General features: G+C 41.1%; 1 protein-coding gene across 2 annotated transcripts; it reads right to left on the bottom strand.

Moving 5' to 3' along the window:
- Window positions 1-153: 153 nt before the first annotated feature.
- Window positions 154-22,924, bottom strand: LOC308332630 (3'-5' exoribonuclease HELZ2-like). 2 transcript variants are annotated; one of them, XM_080788620.1, is made up of 20 exons: window positions 22,809-22,924; window positions 19,195-20,678; window positions 18,408-18,591; window positions 18,135-18,242; window positions 17,506-18,020; window positions 16,792-17,415; window positions 15,776-16,568; window positions 15,544-15,619; window positions 11,922-15,351; window positions 11,651-11,736; window positions 10,944-11,081; window positions 10,696-10,851; window positions 10,439-10,583; window positions 10,217-10,333; window positions 9,946-10,138; window positions 8,183-8,329; window positions 7,814-8,023; window positions 7,531-7,681; window positions 6,637-6,804; window positions 154-1,064 (listed from the first exon to the last, which is right to left on the bottom strand). In XM_080788620.1, exons 2-20 carry the CDS (start codon window positions 20,556-20,558, stop codon window positions 949-951), a joined length of 8,721 nt encoding a protein of 2,906 aa, XP_080644746.1. In that variant the 5' UTR covers window positions 20,559-20,678; window positions 22,809-22,924; the 3' UTR covers window positions 154-948. The 2 variants fall into 2 exon arrangements, with proteins under 2 accessions (XP_080644746.1, XP_080644747.1); XM_080788621.1 differs by lacking the exons at window positions 154-1,064; window positions 6,637-6,804; window positions 7,531-7,681; ... (2 more) ...; window positions 9,946-10,138; window positions 10,217-10,333 and having other exon boundaries at window positions 10,444-10,583; window positions 10,696-10,757.
- Window positions 22,925-23,602: the final 678 nt, after the last annotated feature.

Raw genomic sequence — 23,602 nt, 5'->3', positions numbered from 1 at the left:
GGTCAGTGATGCCAGACTAATTTGTCAACATAACGTAATATAATGTAATGCATTTGATCACACACTAGAATATGCAATGAAAATCACTGTAGTGACAATAAAGTAATACAATCAATGATTGAAAGCATCAAGCATGGACAACATTAATAAAAGATTATTAGAACAAACACATTTATTTGAAATTCCTGAGATCAAATGGTTTTCTCTGTGGGGACAGAGGCTCACAAAGTTATACTTCTGGTTGTGGTCTGTTCTCCCGAGAGTGGTGAAGGTAACAACAAGATGGGTTGCTATAAAAAGAACATATACAGTTTGGTGTTGGCCTGCAGAGTTAAGCTCTGATGCAAGAGGTTGCAGTGGACTAGCCTTAGAGAGAGGTCAAAGTGTTATGTTAAATCATCTGTGTAATTATGTGAAAGTCCATCTGTCCTTAAGTGACTTTTTATGGTGTGCATGCTTGTGACTCTGAGTGTCTAGGAATGCTACACATACATATATTACATGCAATCTTGAACTGAATATAGCTACTGTACATACTGTAAAAGCTTTATATAAGTACACCTTTTTTGTCAATTCTTACAAAAATGTATGAAGATCACAATGCAAAAGACAATTTCACATTAATGTAATATCAAAATCAGCTACTGTACACATTTGTAAAAAAAAATGGGATAATAAATTATCAGCATGTTACTAAAATATTTAAAACAATTGTGCCTGGTCATCTTGTGTGCTGCCTTGGACCGAGTTCTTCTACAGTGGCAGTAGCAGATCACATTATGGCTGATTTATACTTGGCTTCATTCCGTGTCATGCACAGAATATAAGTATTAGCATCCAGATTGATTTCTCCAATGTGCAACAAAAAAACACAATAGAAGACTTCAAACAATCCTTTCAGCCAACATCCGCAAAGGCTGTCCATTGTTAGACCACAGAGAAAACAATCTATCTGGCTACCCTTCGCACAGAAATGTTTTCAGCTTTTGTCACAGAGTTATTTGCTGTGTAATGCTTTAGGAGTTGTCTCCAAGCTCGACTGCAGTTCAGTAATTCCTGGTTTCCTTTTAGGGAAGACAACAGAAAAAAAAAGAACATGAAGAAAACTACTCACAATGGACCCTTCAACCAGTACACAGATAGGCAGCAACATTACAGTTATGGTCAATGCAAGCATTTGTGCCTTTGTGTTATTTGTGGAGTCAGAAGTCAGATCACCCTGCGAGGGCACACCAACGAATAATATAGTGTTTAAATTGTGGCGATTTACAAACATAACTTTGTTTCGTTTCATCCATGGTCCTTTCCATTGGAGAAAGGGACATTGAGGAGAAAATATTAAAGTTGAATTTATAATAATTGTAGGGCCAATATGCCTTTCTTTCTATAATCATTCACCAGAGATATACGGTTTAACGTGATCACACTTTGGGACTTGGGCGTCTTGTTGTTGTTTACTCACTTGTTGTATTGTTGTTTGTCGATGGCGATTGATGACTGCAACAGCTAGGTTGGTATTATTGGTAGGAGTTTGTGTTGTGTGAGTGTATGGTTCAAAATAAACGGGGGCAAACAAAACAAGAACAGGCTCCAGACATAAACTAAATAAAGGTCTCAAAAAACAGACGAGCGCAGGGTTCGATAACAAATAATAAAGTAGGCTACTTTTCTTTCTTTCTTTCTTTCTTTCTTTCCTTTCTTTCTCTAACTGCGCTGTTTGTGCGTTGCGTGCAAGCTGTTGAAAATCTGTATCTCTACTGGCGTCTTTCTTCCTACAGCTGTGAGCCTGTGGCTTAATTAAAGGGAACCATGGTGCCATTTCTCAAGGCAACCAGTGGGGGCGCCATTTGGTCAAATCAAATAAGATGGCTCCTACAATAATTATTATCCATACTAGAATTTCGCCCGCCTTCGGCGGGCTCATCCCAGTGTCGTTGCAGCGCAATATGGGAAGAAGGAAATTGCAGGAGTTGACAGACTCCACTTCATGTTTCAGCTGTGTTTTTAAACTCAGTAGTGTGCCCTGCACACAGCGCACACTCGCAATTGCAGCTGGAGGGCGACGCGACACACACACACGCCCACACACACACACACACACACACACACACAGAGCGATGTGTGGATAAATCAGAGATTTGGGAAATGTGTTCTGAATGGGCCTGAATATATGTGTGTAGTGTCCTTTTGTGCACTTAAACCTCTCCAGCTGATCCAAAATGCCGCAGCTCGCTTGGTCTTCAACCAGCCAAAATTCTCACATGTCTCCCCCCTGCTCCGTTCCCTCCACTGGCTCCCGGTCGCTGCCCGCACAGAATACAAAACTCTGATGCTGGCATTCAAAGCAACCAAAGGTATGGCTCCCCCATATCTTGCAAGTATGATCGAACCCTACAAACCCTCCCGCTCACTCAGATCAGCCAACGCAGGGAAGCTGGAAGTACCCTCACTAAAAACGCCGGGACAACACTCCACACGTCCCAAACTCTTCTCCCTTCTGGCTCCAAAACTGTGGAATGCACTTCCCATTGCAGTCAGAACTGCAGCATCACTCCCAATCTTCCGCCGTAGTCTGAAAACCCACCTTTTCAGACTCCATCATGGCCCATAGCACTTACCCCACCCCCTTAGATAGCAATTCTGTAGACTTAGATAGCATTTGATACAGTCTTATAGCATGTTATGTAGACAGCATAAGTGCATTGTATGTGCTATTGTCATAGCACGTCATAGTACATATGTATAGCATAGTAGTATAGATGTATAGCTTATATGTATAGTTTCATTATAGATATTCCACTGTTACTTTCTTAGCTTACGCATGTTTCATGATAAATGTTTTTATGTGATGTATACCCATGCTTTTTTGTTCTTGCTTAATGTAAGTCGCTCTGGATTAAGAGCGTCTGCTAAATGCCTAAATTGTAAATTGTAAATTGTAGGCTGCAACAATGATTTCATAAAGTGTAGTTTAGTTTTGAACAGGCAACTAATGTAGTGATAGATTAATTGAATGGGCCTGAATAGATAGATAGATAGATTTCTTTATTTTTGTGTCATGCACCAAAGGCGCCCAGCCCACATGGGCTAATTGGGCTTACAGGACACACCATATCATTGCATTGAATATTGCATTGTGTACAATAAACAGATATGTTTTGTTGATATTCCCTTTTTTGTTTTTACACAAACAAAACATTCTGCCTTATTTCCCACGCCCTGCATAAAAAGTCTGCCAAAGCGCACACTCGCAATTGCAGCTGGAGGGCGACGCGACACACACACACACACACACACACACACACACACACACACACAGAGAGCGATGTGTGGATAAATGACTGAGATTTGGGAAATGCGCACGCAAGCACAGAATGCACGGCGTGACAGGATTATATAGGTCACCCGTTTTGGTGTGACACACACGGCTTCCACATTTAGCTTCATACTGGTTGAAAGTGTCCTTCCAAAAATATTTTTTTTGCTCGAAATTCTTATTCACAATGACATTGAGTTGTGGTGTTGTTTTTAGGGTAATTGTTGCATAAGCGCTATTTCGCACTGGAGTCCCGTGAGGCGGGCCATCTCACTCCCCTCCCCTGTGTCTGAAGCAGCTAGCATGGAAGCTATATGGAACCTTTCCCTCCGAGTGCACACAACCATGCCGTTGTCCACGCGTCCATCCGATAGCTTTTAATGTAAATGTCCCATCCACTGAGCAAAAGCGATATAAGCGCCTTATTCATTAATTCGATTCATTTGGGTGTGGGGCTGTGCAGTGCTGTGGGCTTTAAATTGTGACGGAGGCGAGCTGCTGCTGCTGTTCGACTTCGAGTCGCTGTCTATGGAGCAGTATAGAGTAGGCGTGGCGCAGCAAATACGACATTGAGGGGTAGAAACCATCCCGGTCGCGTGGTTGATCTAACGCGTGTGTCACTGTGAAGGACTGGCCCCATTAAGTGAACGTAGTTGGCGTAGTAGACGCCAACATGACGATTCTGACGTAGGCTGTAGAGGTTGAGCAAGAATAGCGTGTTTGAGATAAGTAATATTTAAACAGTAAATAAGACATTTTTGGCGAATGCAATGTAGTCTATATGTTTTCTGGGAGTGTGGCGAATTTATTTAGCATATAGAGATGTCTGGTAAAAGTGTGGTTTGGTCGGAGAAAGCTGTTGGATAAACGGCCATGTGCTTATGTACCCCTGTCTATTAGGGTAGCAGGATGGGCCTGAATAGATAGATAGATAGATTTCTTTATTTTTGTGTCATGCACCAAAGGCGCCCAGCCCACATGGGCTTACAGGACACACCATATCATTGCATTCAATATTGCATTGTGTACAATAAACAGATATGTTTTGTTGATATTCCCTTTTTTTTTTACACAAACAAAAGATTCTGCCTTATTTCCCAGGCCCTGCATAAAAAGTCTAAACTCAGTAGTGTGCCCTGCACATGTAGTAACGGATGGGTTATAAATTATTATAATACTGTACTGCACTCCTTAGTATTGCACTGTACTGTAATGTTGTCCTCTGTACTGTACTTTACTGTACGTCTTTACTGTACTGTACTGTACTGTACTGTTGTTAGTGTTGTTATTGTTGTTTTTCTTATAATGATTATTATTATTATTGTTATTATTATTACATGCATTATTGTTCTGATGTGAGCTTGTTTGTAAATGAGTGAGTTTACAAAGAAGTTTATTGTTATTATTATTATTATTATGATTATTATTATTAGTATTGTTATTGTGATTATTACATGGATTATTGTTGTGATGTGAGCTTGTGGCTGACTGACTATCTAGAAAATGAAAACATGGCACTTCATTTAAAATAGGTTACAGACCCCTGTTATATGCGCTTGTTTTGGGATTATTTTTATAGACCTATTTACTTGTTTCTATGAGACATGGCAACAGCAGCGAAAGGCATCCACGTCTTTCTCTTGTGAAATGCTGAGATTAGAAACGACCATAATTATTTCATTTCTCAACCTTAAAAAATAAATAAAGACATCTCCATAATCCTTGGGAAGTGTGTGTAGCAAAAGTAGTCGGCATTGTCATGGTTGAAAGTATTCATGCAACACTGACGCTGTAAGCTGTGTGATGCTAACGCGCTAACACCGTTAGCATGGTCTGTGTTGGTGAAAGGGAAAAGGATAGATATGAAACTACTGGCCAAAATAAATGTCATAAAAAACACAACACCTAAAATCGGAATGTGATGGTGACCTATTGAGCACAAACAGACAATCATGATTTGCTTGCTGGACCTATAATTAATTTATGTGCATTACATTTCCACCTCGCACATATAAATCAAGCCACAGTGCAGTCAGAGAGTAGTTCACAGGTCACACACAGGAGCAGTGAAAGGGGGAGGGGACTTGGGATGGCAGTGTAGAGTAGGCACGACATTGAGAGGTAGAAACCATCCCGGTCGCGTGGTTGATGTAACGCGTATGTCACTGTGAAGGACTGGCCCCATTAAGTGAACGTAGTTGGCGTAGTAGACGCCAACATGACGATTCTGACGTAGGCTGTTGAGGTTGAGCAAGAATAGCGTGTTTCAGAAAAGTAATATTTAAACAGTAAAGAAGACATTTTTGGCGAATGCAATGTAGTCTATGTCTTTTGTGGGAGTGTGCAGGTTTTATTTTGCATAGAGAGATGTGTGGTGGAAGTGTGGCTTGGTCGGAGATAGAGCACGAATGAACGGCCAGGTGCTCATGTACCCCTGTCTATTAGGGTAGCAGGATATAGCCTATTTGAGGTGACAGAACACTGCAGCATAAATTAAGCCCTGCGTCTGATGTAAAGTTAATCTTCATTTATACTCCACCGTGCAAAATGGTGCATCTTTTTAAATGGTCCATTTATATAGTGCTTTTCCAAAGAGCTTTACATAGATTATGCATTACATTTGGCCAATCATACACCGATGGCAGAGGAAACCATGCAAGGCACCAACCTGCACATCGTTCAGATCCTGCTCAAGGACTGAAGGACACTTCGACACTAACTCTGTGGGAGCCTGGGATCGAACTGGGAACCTCATGGTTGGTTCATATATCCGGCTGCTCTACCTGCCACTCTACGCCTGAGCCACTCCTGTCCTGTGCAACAGTGTTCATTGCTTGATAAAACGAACAAGTCTACAATATATCAACATGTTGCATTGTGATGCGATGATGGCTATAAATATGTGTGGGGTTGAAAACTTAAGTGGTAGGGCTTAAGTGGTTAGCTCTGTTTATTGGGAGCCTAGTTAGAATGGGTTTATCAAATAAGTTATGACTGAGAGGTTCACTACACACTAGCCTCGTGTAGCGATACAAATATCACTGTGTGAATATTCTCGTCCCTCTCAGTATTCGATTTTGTCCAGCCCCATATTTGCATACTGGGCCTGGTTCCAGAGGAAATTTGGTTGGCTCGTCAACACTTCGGCCGTGAAGTCCTCCCACAATTGAGAGGGGCCAGACTTAATCTGCCTGGGGCAATATGCATTGGAAAGGCAGAGGAAGGCTGGCTTAACACAGTAGTAAACTAGAAATACACAGTAGTAAACTAGAAATACAAAGTAAACTTTGTATTGTAGTACACTAGTAATAATATCTTACCAACAATGCACAGTCCTTCTTTGGCTCTGGTGATGCCTACATTTATCTGGTTGGGGTCACCCACAAAGCCCACCTGTTTGGACAGCCAGGCTCTGTCTGGCTCTCTTTCAATCTCCAAAGAGGGCAGAGAGCGCACAGTGGATATGATGACATATCGCCATTCACTGCCTGGAAGACACAATATTAATTATACAGCAGTTTCATTACAGTTCATTATTACACTTTAGCGGCATTCAAGTTACGTCGTGATAGGGATAGAATCGTAAATCATCATGTCCCAAGTCAGCATGCAACATCAGACCAGGTTGTGAAGTCACTGATCATAATGTATATTTTCAATCGCTTTGCATCTTGTCTCCGGTTGGAGCCAAGTCTCTGTCTTGGTTATCAGTTACCTCACCGAATTGGTTAATTAGTTACATTTCCATTACAGTTTCCTTAAACAAACTGAAATGGCATGCTACAGTAAACTGTGTAGATATGTGGCTTTGCCCCATATTTCCCCAGGCCAACTGTGTGACAAGATTAGCTTGATTTAACTCTATGCTGGCTGATTAAATGTTTGGATAGAGTAAGTCTTGCCGAGCCATGTAATGTAATGTATATTTATGTAATGTGGCCCATAGGGCAGGAGCCTATAATCTACTGTTTCTGTAGCGTGATGTACACCCCTGAACATGACACTAGTGTCCTGTTTTTATAGGCTTTGGTATAACCTGGCCAGAGAATAGAACCGTGACCTCCCAATCTCAGGGTGGACACTCTAACCAAGACCACTGAGCTGGTCCACATGGGCAAGGGAGATTAGGAATTTCAAAGCCACACAGCTTGTTTATGGAAGGGGAAAAAAAAAAAAAATGAATCAACTGCTGGATAGAGAAAGGCAACAGTCACCTTGACTTTTTGTAATGGTGGTAACAGTAATTTTGTCCATTTCCTTCAGGCAATCTTTGATTTCTGACACTTGGGCATTGTAGGGAGACAGAATCACAATACTTTGTTGTTCTATACGGGATTTCTCAACCAGTTGTTTAGCAAACTTTACCTGTGCAAAAACAAAACAAAAGTTAATAAGCATACCATACTAACTTTCTCCAAGCAAATGTATGACATTCAGCTATGGGGATATAGTTTAATACTGAATAATACTGGAACAAAAGGCAGTTTAATACCATACCACTATATCTCTCTCTTCCAAGTTGGCTTTGGAGTTCTCATTGCCCTTTGCTGTGCGCACAACCTGACTGATCTCATCTCCTCGAACGTCTCCAAAAATGACCGACTTTGGCTTTTGGTCAACCATGAAGACACTGTTTGGCCGCTCTACCATGGTTTGCAGACGTCCTTCATAATATTCCATCGATGGGAATTTGCATATGTCTTCATGCTATAACGGTGCATAATTCAACATCATTAACTAGAATTTGTTTTACTTGACAATTTTAAAATTATGATATTAATTGTCCATCTCACAACAGAATAAAGCAAAGATTACCTACAGTAATCATATACTTTACATAATACTGTATCCTTGACATGGTCTCACCATTCTGTATTGGGTGTCCAGCATCACTGCCCTAGTCCTGTAGAGGGTGAAGTAACGCTCAAACAGGGATTTAGACATCCCCAACCTCCTGACGTGCACATTATTGACAATGGGTCGCAGCTGTTTGTGGTCACCAAGCAAAACAATCTAAAGGGATAAAGTGCAGTAGTTATTATTTTATCAGGCACCACATCTGAATGACATCCAAAACGACTGCTCATGCACATTAAAGCCCACAGACATAATGGCTTAATGGTTATTAAGCCATTAGTGTGACAATCAGCTCTCAGTCACCTAAATGTACTCAGAACTCAAGCGACTTAAACCTAAGCCCTGGAGTGGCCATTGAGAAAGAGATGGGTTTTTTTTTAATGCTAATTCGAGATCTCAAAATAGTAACTGGTCTCGAAATACTATTTTGTGCTCTCGGATTACTAATTAGTTATCTCGTGTTCTCGAAATACTATTTTGTGCTCTCAAATTACTAAGTCATTATCTCGTGATCTCAAATTAGTAATTTGAGACCACGAGATAACGAATTAGTACTGTAACTCATGGTCTCGAATTAGTAATTCGAGATCACGAGAAAACATATTAGTAATTTGAGAGCACGAAATAGTATTTAGAGACCACAAGTTACTATTTCGAGCATTCAAAAAAATATATATCTCTCTCAATGGCCACTCCAACAGATGAGTGAACAATATACATTTACGAGGCTTTAGCCTAATTTAATCAGTCATCAACAGCCAGTATTATTCTAGTGTTCTTATGTCCTGCTTATTGTCAACTGGTATCCATTAGGCCTAAATCAGACTGGTTCTGAATGCAGAGTATGACATGCAAATTGGAAGTGTTTATTAGAAAAACTGCATTATGTTGTGTAATTACTGTACTTAAAACCAGGGGTCTTCAACGTTTTTCAGGCCAAGTACCCCCTAGCTAAGAGAATCAGGGAACCCCACTACATACAGTATTGTATAAAATTCTGTTGCCGATTAAACTTTTTCATAGATTTCATAGATAGCTGGATTCATGTGTATTTTCATTTTCAGATCCTCAAAATTTAGTCAACTTGAAAGTTGGCGTTCAGGCTCTGGTCTACTCTTTTTCCTTCTATGCCAACTCTCAGAAAATAGGCCGTCAGTCGTTGTGAGCTTGTAGATCTGCTGTTTTAGGCTTATGTTCACCACCACACAATGATTTGACGGACCCCCTCCTGTAGTAACTCTGAGGACTCCCTAGGGGTCCCGGACCCCCTGTTGAAGACCTCTGTTCCCCCCGTGTTAAAACTGGTTTGAAGTGCAGTCAATGGCACGGCCAGTCGGCCACTATATACAGTATACTATACAGTATTTCCGTGCAGACACAAAGTGGTCACTGACACTGAGCAGATGAGGTAAAACATGCCACTTTACCGCCGGAAACTATGACCTTTCACTTCCACTGCAAGCCTCACACCAATCCACCACCAGCCCCAAAACCGGTCCCCATATTTCTATATATTCCTATACTTCTTTGTATAGTCATATGCATAGAAATATGTATATCAATTTCACATTGCAAAAACAAATCTTGCACATGCTCATAGACATACTGAAGAACCATGATGAGGTCAACAGTCAATTGTCAAACCGAGCCAGACACTGTTGGAATGAAAGCAATTTTGATGAACAACAATAAAAAAAAATACAAAACAAAAAAATAAAAAACAGATCCAGGTAGAAACATCAGAATATTTACACTAAAATAGTTCAACACACCTTTTCCGGCTTGTAGCAGACTAATGGAATTAGGGCCTGCGGTTCAGTGGCCATTGCACATTCATCAATGAGTATCTGCCGAGCACTGACTGTGCTTCTCAAGCTGGGGGTGGAAGCTGCTGTACATGTGCACAGTATAATATCATGTCGTTCAAGCTCATGCTTCCCAGCTTTACTGAGAAGCTTTTTGTAGCTACAAGGGAAAGAATCCATTGTGTTATACGGTGGTCAACAAAAATAATAATAAGTTAAACAGTGTATGCGAGCTTACTCTTTCACTTCTTCGTCAGACAGTTTTGGCCCTTCTTTTATTCTGTGGTCAAATGCTTTTATCTCCTCAGAATGAGGGTTTTCTTTCTCGCGTATGCGATGATGCAGTGTGATGCTCCTAAAAATAATCAATTGAAGGGAAATGTGAATTATGGATAAAAAATGAATTCAAATGTTCATATGAAAATGAATAGCATAAACTTGAATACTGTGGTTACAATACCTGAGTTCTGCCTTGGAGCACTCTTGGCGAAGTGACCTTGGAGGGAACTTGAGGGTGCAACCTGGATATGGGTAGTCCAGCATCTCCACTTGTTGGCTGTAGACTCTGAGGGGCTTCAGAGCATCGCCAAACCTCAACAGGTATTCTACACATTAAACATTCAAAGTATGTATGTAGAATTCACTGCATTGCACATGATTCATTGAAACTAAACAAATACAGGAGAAATGACAGTGTTAGCACAAAAAGTAACTTACCTGCAACAACATCAACAGATTTGTTGGAAGGACCACAGTAGAGAATAACTTCTTTCTTCTTGCTGTCATTAGGGTCAACGATTTTCCTGTTAGTCATGGAGTTCATCTCCAAGAACCAGTACACAATGTATACTCCCACCACTGTCTTTCCAGTGCCTATAAAACATAATTAGTTTAAGTTATTTTAAATAACTGAAATTAATCCTGAGGCATCAGGGTACAGCATGCAGCATAATGTTACATTTTACCTGGTGGTCCTTGTATAAGTGTGAAGTTGTGTTTGAGAGCTTTTTCCACAGCATCACATTGGCTCTTGTTCAACCGTGGCAGTCCTTTTGGTGGTTCTTTTTTCATCAGCTGCCATCGGCCGATCTCGTATGGTGTCACTATCAAACAAAATTTAAGAAACATTAAAACTTAACTTATGAATTGTCTCTGTGGGAGGAAAAATAACTTCAATGGCTTAGCTCAGATGTGATTTATCTAGGTTTTAAACTAAATAGCATACGGTTTAGGGCCATTCATGACAATATTGATAGGGATCATTCTGGACAATGTGATCCACACTACCTGTTACATATCGTTGCTGTGGGCAGAAACACCCTCTCTCCATATTTCACATTGTTTCGTAAATAAATGGCCAACTTCATCATACTTCAGTGTGTCACAAAAGTAGCAAAAATAGCCGATCTACAAGCTCACAACCATCAATGCGATGTGTTGTGAGCTTCATTTTTGTTAATACTTTTCAATGACAAGATAACTACACCAGTGTTGTCATTGAAAAGTAACGGTTTTCGGACATATACTGTACGTGTTTCGCCAGACAGCAATGATATCACGTGCGCATAAAGGGAGGTTGTTGCCTGGAACAATTTCTTTCAATTTGTTTTGATTTGGTACAAATTTATAAAATAATGTAACTTTTCACTACTGTCAAAACAGATTTGCTTACCTTCTTTTTGAATGTGATGTCCAAGAGCTAGCTTCTTGACAAGGTCACAAGCAGATGCAATGTTGATGACAGCACTTTCTTTTCGTCTACACATAAAAAAAAAAAAACATTTGTATGTTCAAATTTTAAGTGGGTTTATCTTTATACTATTCAAAAATATATTCATTAATGAAGTGAACTGGATGGAATTTATGCAATTACATAAAATGTTGTACAGATATCTTTAAAGAATTGTGAGCTGGTAAGATATCAATTTGCAATTAACACTTACATGTCTGGTAGCAGCTTTGGCACTAGTTCAACTGTGAAATCAGTTTTTTCCTGAAAAACACACTCTGGAATGTTTTCCATTGGCAAATGATTGACATAGAAGTCCACTTTCTTTGCTTTGGAGCACTCAATGTCTTCCATTTTGTATGTGACACCATGGGCCACCCATGTGAAATCGCCAGGATCCACCTCTACATTGTGGTCAAGAGTCTCAGTCAATGGCAAACCCCTTTTCCGTATGCAAAGGAAGCAATTCGCAAGATTGAATTCAATGGCCCATTTCTCAATGCAAGCGAGGGTTAGGACAAAGCTTCCTTTTAGAATTGAATCCTGCTCTTGACTCAAGCTTACCATCAAGTCCTCAATGACTATGCTGTCACTTTCAGCCACTGCAGTGGCAGCAGACTCCATCTCACACATAGGTTTCCACACCCGTATATATTCATCTGTGTCCCTATATGAAGACTTGGATGGACGGTAAGCATATTTTGAGAAACATTGGATAGGGTCATGGGCATGATCCACACAAATCTCAAACTTTGGTTTGATGAACACCAGCTGAACAGTGGGTGTGTGTTGCCCTCTTTTTATTGCTGATGTCATTTGGACCTGAAGGGTGTCACCTGATGTCAACTGGAGAGCAAGGTCTACATAATGTTCTTCTTCTGAGCTGCATAAGCTGGTCTCACTGTTAAGCTTCTCACCAACATCTAGTTGTTTCTCTTGCTTTGTATCAGCATGCTGTATGAGTAACCTAGCTTGATTCCAATTGCCTTTGTCAATTGCTTCAACAATGGCTTTCCAGGTTGAGAGAGGAATCTCAGTGCAGGGACTGTGGTTTTGCATCCTTTCCACTTCATCGTGGATTTGCTTGATGGTGGATTTGCTGGCAGAATAGATTCGTCTTCTCCACTTAAGAGTTGTACCATTTCTTTCAGGACATGGTTGCTCCTCCAGTTGTAAATCTCTGTACATAATCGGTAAGCTGTCTGGAAATATGCTCTTGTCAAAAGGAAATGACACACGGAAACTCTCTTGTTCTGAATCTGCGCTAACAACAAATGCTACCTTTGAGACATTTTGTTTCTTCATGTTCACTGCAAAGGAGATCATCTCAGCCTTTTGTTCATACTGCTTTGCAGTCTTGATGCTCTCTTCAAAATGTTGCGACAAAATGTCAATTTCTCCTGTAGAGTACTGGACTGGAACGCCACATAATATTGAGTGCAAAAGCCTCTGCAAAATGATGTCAAGGAATCGTCTTAACGGAGAGGAGGCTTGTGTGTAAGACCTTAATTTCAGCAAATAGTGCCCAACATCTGCTTTGGGTGATGAGTTTGAACGTATTATGTAAGATTTCCCGAAGCACTTTCGGAACTGAATTACTGCTGGTAGAAGCTGAGGATGGAAGTCATCTGTCGCAATTAGATCAACTAGTTTGTCTATGTCACTCTCTCTTTGGGCAGCTGACAGAATTTCATGCCACACTTTCGTGAGGACACGGAAACCTTCCTCCCCTGCCACTTCTTGTTCACAGTCCAGCACTCTGTGCTTCAAATGAAAAGATAATGGTATGAGATGTCCATACATCTCCTTCAACTCTTCAACCTTTTCAGGATTTGGTGGAGCCTGACATCGAAGGGGCGTGCAATTTTTCGTTTCTTGTGCATGGATCAAAACGTGAGATGTCCAACTGTTGAACAACACACTAAGCTCCTCAATCATTAGATGGGCTCTCCTCTTCCCAGGTAATTGGTGATCATCAGGACGAGCATAAGCCCAGTCTTTAAGTCTAGCTCTTCTTTGGGCTTTTGCGAAACGATAAGCCATTGAGACACAGTCTTCTACTGTATCAAACTTGGGGTTGATACAGATCTGGCAGGGACCTGGGAGGGATCTTTTCTCAATGATGTCCTCTGCCCCGTCATAAGACAGCTGTTGATTAGAGTTGATTAGAGAGAGCTGGAATGTTGGCTCTCCAACAATCTCATCTGTTGCCTTTTTAACTTTGAATATTAGTGAAATAACTCTGCGATTGTGACCTTGCAGAAGACTCCACTCTTTGCTGAAGAATTGTGGAAACATAGGGATGGACTCTGTCACTGGACGGTAATACGTGGTTCCACAACGTTTTGCTTCTCTGTCTAATGCATCCTCTGGTCTCACCATGCTAGCCACATCTGTAATATGAACTCCGATTTCATAGTGGTCATCATCAAATTCCTTGACGCTGATGGCATCATCCAACACTTTGGCATTTTCCGGATCAACAGTGAATGTTATAACCTTGTGTAAGTCTTCTATTCTTGGGCAAGTGTGCCCCCACTTAGTTTCTGATCTGGCATCTTCACCATCTGTGTATTCGATGGGAGATTCAACTCTGAATTCTGCATCTAAAATTCTTAGCCCATCATCCAAAGTTTTTCCAATTGGGAGAACATCTATGACCCTCCCCAGTGGGAAAATATTATGTTCTTTCCAGCAAACCACTTCCACCAAAAAAACATAATTCTGTTTGTGCTCTTCACGAACACTCTTTTTAATGGTCCAATGTGTGTTACTATGGTCACATACTGGGATGAGATTGCGGTCTTTCTCGCTAACCAATATGCATAGTTTGGGAGCATTTCTAGCAAGTGGTATCATCATCTTTCTGGGTTTTTCCTCAGGTTTCAATCGTTTTCGTTCACTTGTTTTGCAGTGATCTTCATCCTCAAGCGTGCACACAAATACACGGGGTGATTCAGCCATCTCGGTGACCCCAACAACCTTATTCTGTGCATTGCCGTCACAGAATGTTCTCTTCAACACCACTTCATCTCCATGAAAGGCCTTACCCAAGTTCTGCCTGCCTTTCAGGCTTACACGTTTGGTGGGGTTGTCAAATGGTATGACATAACCTGTGTCAAACGACTCCATAACCAACTGTCCCCGGGAAAACATATTTGGACGACTTATACATAGCTCCTTAAGGTTATCTTTCTCAGCATCTGTGACATTGTATGTAGAATCATCCTTTTTCAGAGGCTCAAATTTGTCTGAACTGCATTCTGTTTCCATGATGGCAATGTCATCTTCCAGTTCTTTAAGAATTGAATCTGTGTGAATGTCGCTATCATCTCGCTGTTCAAATCGTCGGAACCTTGACATTTCATTGATATCTCTGTCAAAGAAATCTTTGGTGAGGTGGTTTGGTTCAACACTTTCCTTGTTTATGCAGTGGTCTATGTAGTTCTTCCAGATCCTTGAGCATGTTCCAAAGGTGCAGAGGGCAGCAGCATCTCCAACCACAAACACTTGGGACTGAGCCCTGGTCATTGCTGTGTTTAAAACACGAGGATCATTGAAGAGCTGAACACCAGGTAAGTACGATGATTTTAGGCTTTCACGTGTTTGAACAGCTGTGATTATAACGGCCCTGAATTGTTTTCCTGTAGACAAAATAGACACATTTCAGAGTAAGACATTTTTAATTAAATTGGATATTAATACCATCAACAGTACATTTGAATACTATATTTTAGATGAATAACCCAGATTCCATTCAATGGTTACTAATTAGTTATCTTATCAAGATACAATTTAATCAATTCTAGGAACATCTAAGGTTAAACTAAAATCACCTTGAACATTTGCGATGTTCTCAACTTTGACTCCAACAAGGTGTTTTTTCCGGAGCTCCTTTCTGATTTGTTGAACCTATGACAAATCCACCAAAAACAAAGAACAGGCTCATGGTAAGAAGTGTTTTGGAGGAAAGTGTTTTCCCTACTCATTATTATAAATGATCAACTTGTAGGTATTATTCCAATGATAACAAGAGTCAACAATAAAAAAAACTGTGTCCTACTTTACCTGAAATCCCTCTGATAGAACACAGATAGAGCTGTTGTCCTTCTTTCCCCATACAGATGGCCAATGTTCCAGAACATCTTGTACTATTTCAACAACTTTTGCGACCTCTGCAGTATTGTACCATGACATAGAATCTTTTTCCATGTGGCACTCTCCTCTTACATGATAGAACTTCAGGGAGTGGCCATCTGGATGCACTGGAACTTTTCCAACAGCCTTGATAGCATCATTCTTGCCGACATAGAACTGAGTGGATACAAAGTCCACTATTTCTTTGGTCGAGCGATAATTTGCGTTGAAAATTATTCTGCTTTTCATGGCAGCATCACTCCTTTGTCCTTGATAGAAGTGAAACAGTCGATTCAGAAGCGTGTGATTAGAACGCTGGTCGTCCTCCACTGAGAAGAGCTTGGGTCCCATCTGCATGTGATCTCCGGCTAGAACAACTCTGGTGTTTGGCCCAGCCAGACCAAGAGGCATCAGGGCTTCACATTCCAGCATCTGGGAGGCTTCATCAATCAGAATGTGGGTGAAGTAGCCACTAGGCAGCTTTAGGTCATGAAAGTGTTGTGCCATTGAAGTAGTTGTTATCACGATTCTGTGGCGATCCAGGACAGCCTTCGTGGGAGGTAGAAAATATTGCCCATCTTTTGAGAGATGGCAATATTCCAGGGTGACTGCATCGGTAACATTCAAAGAAGAGTTTCTTGCCTTTATTCGAATTGGCTTTAATCCATGGTGTCCTTGCTTGACGAAAGGATGGAAGTGATCTTTGACATAGAGATCTGCAGAACTAAAAGGAACGGTTGGAACTGTTAAAATGTTACTGTCAATACAATAATTACAAGCAATATTCTTTAAAACTATATGAAGTTAATAACCATTCCAATTAGTAATGCACTTTTATTACTAACTTTATTACAATCAAGAACTATGGATAAATGGTGGTTAAATTAACTGATTCAGAACATGGTTTTCACAAACATCTGCCTATCGATTCTATTTTTAATAAGTACCTGTTGGTGTGCGTGCAGATCAGCACTCTGACATCAGGTTTCTGAGAGAGCTCTCTGGCTGCGGTAGCCAGTGTGAATGTTTTTCCAGTTCCAAATGGTCCATAGATAAGAAGTGGTGCCACACCTTTTCGCACATCTGAATTGCCTATGATGAAATCGATTGCAGCCTGCTGTTTGGCATTGACCTTGTCAGAGCTACTGTCATTCACAGGAACTCCACATATTTTGAAGTCTGGCAGCACTCTCTTTGTATCTGGTAGGAGATCTACAGCTTTGTGCATCTTGCAGAACCACAGACGGTTCAGCTGAAATTGCACCTCCATCTGACGTGTTTCATTGTTTCTGAGGTCCAGCTCTGAGCAGCATCTTTTGGAGAGTAGTAGGTGCATTTTGTTCTCAGTCATAGTATCTCGTACAACGATGGCTTCATAAACCTTGGACTGGTTCCCAGCTGAAGATAATGGTGCTATGAAAGCTGACTGGACACTTCGTCTCAGTACCGATCCCTCTGGGGTGTCTGGTGTGAGCTTACAAGTAACTGAGACAGTGCAGTACAGTTCTCCATGAGGCGCCTTCATATCTTGAAGAGTGTCTGAAACAATAGCTTCTCCACAAAAATTGAGTCTAAAGTAAAGAGAAAGAATATGCACTTGTTTTACATAATGCTTATATATAAGAGTATGAAAGGACAAGATTAATTGATAATCATACTACCTTGAGACAACTTCTTCCTCTGCCCTTTCCTCATCATACAGGAACTGGTGCATTCTCTCCTTGTAGTTTTCATGACTCAGAGGTGTTTGCTTCATGTTGGTGGGTTTGTAAAGAAAACTAATCTGAGGAGGCTTGTACTCCTTTAACAGCTCTTCCTGGTCTTCTTTTCGGTTTACACATGGGATGATGACTCGGTTTCCTCGATGCCAGCGTTCAAGACTTTGAGAGGACGTACCACGGGCCACAGGTGGTCCTTCGATGCCTTCTGGCGTTGGCTGTCCGACCCTAACCTTAAGCTTTTTCAGCATCACTGGTCTCATGTCAAAATCGAGCACCAACCACTGTTCGTAGAGGCCTGGGTTGAGGGCCTCAAAGGACACAGTGATGTCATAGGTCATGTCTGTGCTCTTGAACTGTTCACCTGAGACATAGGTGCAGGGCATGGAACTGATTTCTCCAAGGGAGAATGAAGCTCCTGGCTCCTGTTTCAGCAGCGCCACATGAACAAGTAGCCTCTGTATAAACAAAAACGTATTAGCTAACTACAACAAAGATGTACGTTAATTACTTTTTGTTTAAAAGTTTTGAAACTTATTTGAAACCTACAGAAATGTATAGTTAAAATGTACCTCTGTGTTGACATGAAAGTTCCAGTGCAAGCTTGCATTTGCCTGCTCACAGTCCACATATAACTCTTCATCACACATAACACTGACATCATCAACTTGGTCAGACATCTGTTCAATGATTTCAATCATTTATTTCCATTAATGATGTATATATTCTTAAAATACAATGGTTTATACTGTAGTAGGCTATCAATCAATGAATCACCTATCTATCTATCTATCTATCTATCATATCTATATAAACAATGTAAATTGGACAAAACTCTTACTTACAACATATACTTCATTGCTGCTGTTTCTGTATTCCTCTAAGAGCTTTTCACCATAAGGCATGAAGCCTTGAGCTTCAATGTTAAGCTTTATCTCTTGTTGTTCTTTGGCACGGATCCGCCACTCCTCCAGTTCCACCACAGAATGTGCTTTTACACAGCTGTTTCCATACTCACAAGTGTCTGGCCTTGAAAGAGAAGTAGAAGCATCATTAAATACTGTAAACTGTACAGAGTGAAAGGCCAAATCCATGCCCCAGAAATCAGAGGATAGAGGGGAAATAATCATGTTTTATGGAAATCATGTGACTATTTGAAGTTAATTCATTGGTATACACAAAAGTAATTTTTTTTCATCATGATCCTTTGAGTGTGTGTAACCTGAATGGCACATTTGGGGGCTGGGGGGGCTATAGCCCCTGTTTTTCAAATGGTGTTATATAGAACCATAACCTGAGGGGCTTAACATACTTGCCCTTAGTTTGTATCAGCGGTGCTACAGTATATAGCCCCTCAACATGCACCCCAAAGAACTACAGAGGAAACCGCCATTATGTACTTACAGAGGCAACACACACACACACACACACACACACACACGCACACACACGCATGCACACGCGCTCGCGCGCGCACACACACACACACACACACACACACACACACACACACACACACACACACACACACACACACACTAAAGACAATGCAAGTTGCATACTGGTATTAACTGTTCAGGAATAAAGCATATCAGTGAATGTGCACATTCAAAGTGAGCAGAGCACTTTTACCTGTCACATATGGAAAACTGCTCCCTGCTGCAGTGGGGAGGGGGGCGACATCCCCACTTGATGGTGGTATCTTCAGATATCATCTGGGCATGCTCCAAGGAGGCACAATGCTTCAGGAAGCTCTCCTGAGAGGACAAGACCAGGAGGCAAGCTTTGCAGTAGATGGCCACCTGGCTGGGCTCAACCTTTCTGTCTTGACTCAGCAGAAGGAGCTCTGCACGAACGAGAGACCCACTTTCTTCTGCCTTCCACACGGCCAACTCTACCTCGCTATGGGCACAGTGGCACTGGGAGGCCCCGTGCCAACAGGGCATGCCGTGCTGAACGTGGCTACAGTATTCATATCTGCAGTTTGGGGGAAGAGGGCGCACCTGGCTGTACACTTCCTTACCCTGACCGTGTGTTACGTGATGGACTAAAACTGGGTTCCAGGCATGCTTGGCATCTGATGAGCAAGTGCTGTTTGAGCTCAATTTTGGTGGACTGCCTAGAAAACAATATTGACAGAACTCAAGAAATTCACCTGAAAACTCTTTAAGTATGTTTTCAGCTATGATCTCTGGCTGCATGGAATTTTTTTCAGATTCCGTTACAAGTCTAATTAACTCTGCAGTATCTATCCCTTTGTCTTTTTCGAAGTTCCATACTGTGGCCTCCTCCATGCTTCTAGCAAATGTGCATTTCCTCCCATGTTTTGTGCAACCAGAGCCTTCCTCAAAATATATGCATACTTGATAAAGGCTACTTTTACTCCTAAGTATTGTTGGCTGGGGTGAAACCGGTCTCCATTGGTTAGAGCCTTTGACTTTGGCTAAAAGCAAATCTTTACCACAACAGTGACTAACTGACTGAAGAGAGTAAGTTATCTCCTTCTCTTGGACTGAACACGAGGAACACGCAGCTGTTAGGTCTAAAATACCTAACAGGTCGCTCAGGGTTTCAGGTTTTTGAAGTTTACCAGTGTCGAGCTCAGCAGCAACTATTTCAGTTTGAGCTATACGCTGGCAGAATGAGGTGTGGTTTAATCCCTGGCTCTTTTCAAAGTTCCATACCGTGGCTTCCTCATCGCTTCTGGCAAAGGTACATCGGTTCTTGTGTTTTTTACAACCAGAGCCCTCTGAAAAGTACCAGCACACTTCATACAAACTTGGATTTGGAAGTGTGGGTCGTCGAGAAATAGGCCTCCATTTGTCACTGGCCTTTGCTTTGCCAATTAGAATATTGTGTGCACACTGGTGCCTGGCAGATTTGAGAAAAAATGTAATTTCATTCTCTTTGACTGAGCATTCAGCGCACACACGCTTAAAGTCATGTGTTGATAAAAGATGTGTTAATTTGGACCCATAAGCCCATTTATTTGCCATTGTGCTAATGGAATACTCATATCTAATGAATACGCTAGCTCTGCATAAAACAAGAACTCATATTGGATAAAAAAAAGGAAAAAAATGAAGTCCACAGTAAAGTCCTTCGATTTCTTGAATCTAAAGAAGACAAAACACGCACACACACACACACACACACACACACACACACGCACACACACACACACACACACACACACACACACACACACACACACACACACACACAATTAGAACAATGTATGATGGTCAACACTTTTGCCAGCAGTGTGTCCAAAACATAAATAATACAGAATTAGAAATGTATAACATGCAGTTCTCTATTGTATCGAGACTATCTTTCTACCAACATATTTCATATGTACGGGGAATGTCCCCACCTCACTGGGGACAGGTGGGGACATTCCCGTGCATATGAAATATGTTGGTAGAAAGAGGTGGGGACATTCCCCGTACATATGAAATATGTTGGTGGAGAGATAGTCTCTTCACTCATAGAACAAATCTGCACCTGGCTCGCTGATAAAAAACTTTCTTTACACCTAGGAAAAACTGAATCCATTCTCTTTGGATCAAATAGTAATCTCAGCAAGGCAGACGGCTTCTCAGTTAAAGTAGGTGACAATATGTTTTGGGGGGTGACCAATGACCATGCCATGTTGTGTCTTGTCTTGTCTTGTCGTATGTTTGTCTTCAAAACTTGATTCAGGTTATGTGGTTTGTAACTGTCAGTGTCACTTCCCTGTTAGTATAGGACTATACAATTTCTTTTTCTTTTATGCTACCACAATATTTTGCATATGGTGGTTATGACATTTATTTGTACTTTGTATTTTTTTGGTATGTCCCATATGGGTGTGTCACATTGTTATATTATCTGATTTACTGTATATCCTGAAATCTTGAATAAACAAAACGGTGGGGAAAAAAAGTAGGTGACAATATTATCACACGAAAAGATGAAATTAGAATTACCTATACCGTATCTACAGTAGGTTCCATCCTGGAGGCTAATCTTTCTGGTGATAAAATGGCACTAACGTCATTAAGAAAGTCAACCAAAGAACAAGATTCCAGTACAGGATCTCCTCACTGGTCAACAGAAACCCCTTGAAGACCCTAACACGTGCCCTTAATTGTACAAGGTTTCTTCGACTACGCATGCACCTCTTGGTAGTGGTACCACAACACCTCAAAGGCTCTTAAAACAAGGCTCCAGACTTCCAAAAACAAACTGATCAGGCTACTACTTGGCCTCACTCCCCGAACCCATCTCACCCCTGCCCATTTTGATAGGCTGGAATGGCTTAGGTTTGACGAAGAGTACAGCATCTTGCAATGGGTCTGGTCTGGTCTACAAGATTGGCTACAAGATACCCATGTACCTGTCTAAATACTTCCTTAATGTCAACGAAGTCCACACTCACACACACACCAGAGGGAGTTCAACAAACCACGTGCAAGCGTGCAACCCAGATTCGGCTCAAACAAGAGATTAAATTAAAATCAATCCTGAAATACTGGACTGGTTATTCTATGTAGTTGAGATATCAAAAAAATCGCCTTTCAGCGTCAGGTTAGGCTACTTCCCCTTTGTCTGAAACCAGTGCTGAAATATCCTGTAGGTCTTTAAGACCGCTAGATGGTGCCAGAGCCTTGATGGTGCTAAACAACCAAAACAACGGCCAAGATCTAGATTCGGCTAAAGGCTACAGTAATAACAGTAGGTAGGCTACATGTTGCAATAGGCTATAATAGTGTCATAACTGTCACTGTGGTCAAATTGTCTCTGTACCACCACCATGCACAGGAACTTTATTAATTTTTCTCTGACTTAAATCAAATTAACTTGTAGTTTATTTTGTGAGGTTTGGGAATAATAATATTCATGTTGAATAGGCTTTATCACATGCAGCGATGCGCGGGAGGGCACCGTCCGAACCACGGACATTAGGCTAAAATGGAATAGAATCAAGCACGGTAATTAATTAGCCTTTACCCGATCATGGAGTATTAATATTAGCCTAGTAGTTAATTTGCCATATGTCGCACAACTGGGTGTGGCGTTGCCATAATAATTGTTTACGAAAGTTTGTTTTTATTCCCAATAATATTATTATTATTATTTACTTTATTATTATTTACTCGCCTACTAAAGGAGAAACCACCATCTTAGCCTGTTCTATTTCAGTCTATTTGTGCGCCTACTGTATAGCAACATATGATATATACTTTCTACTCCACACTCACCTCTATGCTCAGGAATCAAGATGTATAGCTTTTATTTCCATCCCACCGACGACACTTGATGAAAACAGTCTGAACAGTGAGCACCGCCTGATAGCAGCAGCCTGCCTATATCTATCAGTCGAGAACATTTGCAAGTAACTCCCATTTCCTCGAGGCACATGATCATGTAGGCTAGCTATTCAGTTTCGTTTTTGCCACACTATGAAAAAAAGGAAAACGTTGAAAACAACACCTAGCCCCATATGGCTTAAAGCCAAAAACAATCCCAAGACTGAAAATGTTTTTTGCAAATCTGCACTGATCTCATTAAATGACCCCTATGAGATCCTCAGGACTGAAATCAGTCCCCAGGACTGAGAACTTTAAGCCCTGGGGCCATATGGTCCCTCAGTTCCTCCCTATATGCTCATTCTGTAGCAGTATAGGGACTAGGGACTGAGGGACCAGGGACTGAGGGACCATATGGGGCTGAACAACACCATGCTCACTGCCCATCATCATCAATGCTGTTGTCCTGTGTTAACCAACAATTAGGACGTTTTTTCATCACTGCAATTCTTTATCTAAATCAAATTATCAAGTGAATCTGGCACTGTGGCTGCTCACTACTCAGAGTAGGCTATAGGCTGCTTATTCCCTAGACTCCCTAGAATCCCTAGACTCCTTCAAAACCGCTCTCAAATTAAGAGCACTTCATGGGCAGCTGCAATTCGAAACTGGCCCCATATACAACATATTTCTATGTTGTATAGCCTACACATTAATAAATAAATAATAATATATAAATATATTTT

Source organism: Protomyctophum bolini (assembly GCF_963924005.1).
Source record: "Protomyctophum bolini genome assembly, chromosome: 2".
Lineage (NCBI taxonomy): Eukaryota > Metazoa > Chordata > Actinopteri > Myctophiformes > Myctophidae > Protomyctophum > Protomyctophum bolini.
The sequence above is the reverse complement of the archived record's forward strand: the minus strand, read 5'-3'. Positions and strand labels throughout refer to the sequence as shown.